General features: G+C 41.2%; 1 protein-coding gene across 1 annotated transcript; it reads right to left on the bottom strand.

The window, feature by feature from the left end:
• Window positions 1–283: 283 nt before the first annotated feature.
• Window positions 284–1,259, bottom strand: SARC_00725 (hypothetical protein; the record flags this gene model as incomplete). Its single annotated transcript, XM_014305570.1, has 2 exons — window positions 284–580; window positions 1,023–1,259. 2 exons carry the CDS (start codon window positions 1,257–1,259, stop codon window positions 284–286), a joined length of 534 nt encoding a protein of 177 aa, XP_014161045.1.
• Window positions 1,260–2,032: the final 773 nt, after the last annotated feature.

Raw genomic sequence — 2,032 nt, forward strand, 5'->3', positions numbered from 1 at the left:
AACATGCACATAGGTTATAAAATACATCGGGAACGAACAAAGAAGTAATAACTTCCGCAAGTGTATTGGTGTACGTATCTGAAATATAAAATCTCAGATTTTTTTCTTCTTCAATATATTGCACCGACAAATTGATCAACTAATAGTCAAAAACGCAAAAATGTAAGCGTATCGTGATCTATCACTATGCGATGCGTTAGCAAGGACTCGTAAACCAAATGACATACGCCGCTAAAACCCTTCAATAATACGACCCGTGATTTATGTCTCAAACTAAACGTTCTTATATTCCTGGAGTGTATGTTAGCATTATAGAAATACATGCAACAGGATTGTATAGTCCGGTGTAGTAAGCCATGAATGCCACGGCTATCCCGGACGAAATGAACTGGTCCCTCATTTGGCGGTATTCTTGCCGTTGAGAACCTTTGGGGTCTGCATGGTCCAGGACGTGGATAATCGCCGTTTCGTCTTCTACGAGGACTTTGGTACACTCTGGCACGGGACAAACACAGTGTCGCGTGTCCTTGTGGTGCAACTCCCAGTGGGCATTCAGGGCATTGCTATGCGGGAGGTCCGTCTGAGGCGTGATAGGTGTTTAGGCATATTAGGAAGACACTATTGTCTCTGCATGATTGAACCGAGTAAGTCGCGTCACGAGTTTATTAAGTTGTTATATTGTGCGTGCGTCAAGTTGTCGGCATCGAATGTATATCGTATATGTCACGAAACATTTACCAAGACACAATCCTGTTTGAATTCGACTCACTGTGGACGAGTACCTTTCATGAGTATTCCAACTGAAAGTGAGTGTCAACATATAAGCGACTGTCAACATTATGCGTATATCTTATATGGGGGCCGAATGGTCGCGATAATGTGCTCGTCGCGATGACGAAATGAGTGTATGGTATATGTCGAAAGAGAGAGCATCTCAAACAAGATGATTCATATCTAGCAACGATGGATGTGAATGCGTACACTTCAGCCAAAACAGACATATATTCTATGTGGGAACTTACTCTACATATAGGGCACTGATAAGCAGCATCTCCGTGATGTGCGAGGAGATGGTGGATTTTGTACTCTTCTTCACTCCCAAAAGCTCGTCCACACTCGGGCCACGCACAAACATGCACAGCGGCATAGTCCGCGATATCTGATCCCGAGATTGTCACCCATGCCCTATTTGCCACCCAGCCCTTATTCTTTACCCATCCTCTTTGTAGTACATCAGTTACCCATCCCTTCTCCATCATTCTGTGCGAGGTTCTGTTCCAAGTGTCACTGGCGGTGTCAGTAATGGGCTATGTATATATGATATTTCGTAAAGGGTGCGCATGTCCACACGGTTGCATGCATATTTCGCATAAAGTGGCGCATGTTCTCGTACTCCGTCGACACAAATCGTCATTGAACAACGCTCTACTGCGTGAATTTTCGAACACTATGTGTGGCTATATCAATACATTGATATTAGATAAATTCATGTGCTTTCAAATGGCATACACAATTCAAATAGAAACGCTCGGTCCAAAGCTGTACTTGCGCAAAAGACAATCGTACTCGTGAAACGGTATATTTCTAAATGTTGATGTACTCGGAAGAAAAACAGCATAAAAATCAATTGAAAATCAATTCTACTAGAGTGATCTGCTACAAATGTGTGCAGACTAACCTCGGGCATAGGAACAACAGGTACATATACCGTTGATATTCAAGCTAAGCCAAAAAAGAAATAAATCATATGTTAGTACTCAAGTAGACTAGAAATTCACCAAGTCCAAATCCAAACTAACACGATACTGAAAGAGCCATTTGAGCCGTTCTAACTCTACGTCCGCAATACAAATTGCAGCTTGCAAAATCAATGTCAAGGAAGCAGAAAATTAGACCTTGGAAAACATTGACTAATACACGCTAATTGATCAGATCCGTATCATAGTAATAAAACCAATATATATATATATATATATATATATATATATAAATACCCTTACACCCTACCCGCCCACCCATATATAAATATATA

This window comes from Sphaeroforma arctica, assembly GCF_001186125.1.
Source record: "Sphaeroforma arctica JP610 unplaced genomic scaffold supercont1.25, whole genome shotgun sequence".
NCBI lineage: Eukaryota > Ichthyosporea > Ichthyophonida > Sphaeroforma > Sphaeroforma arctica.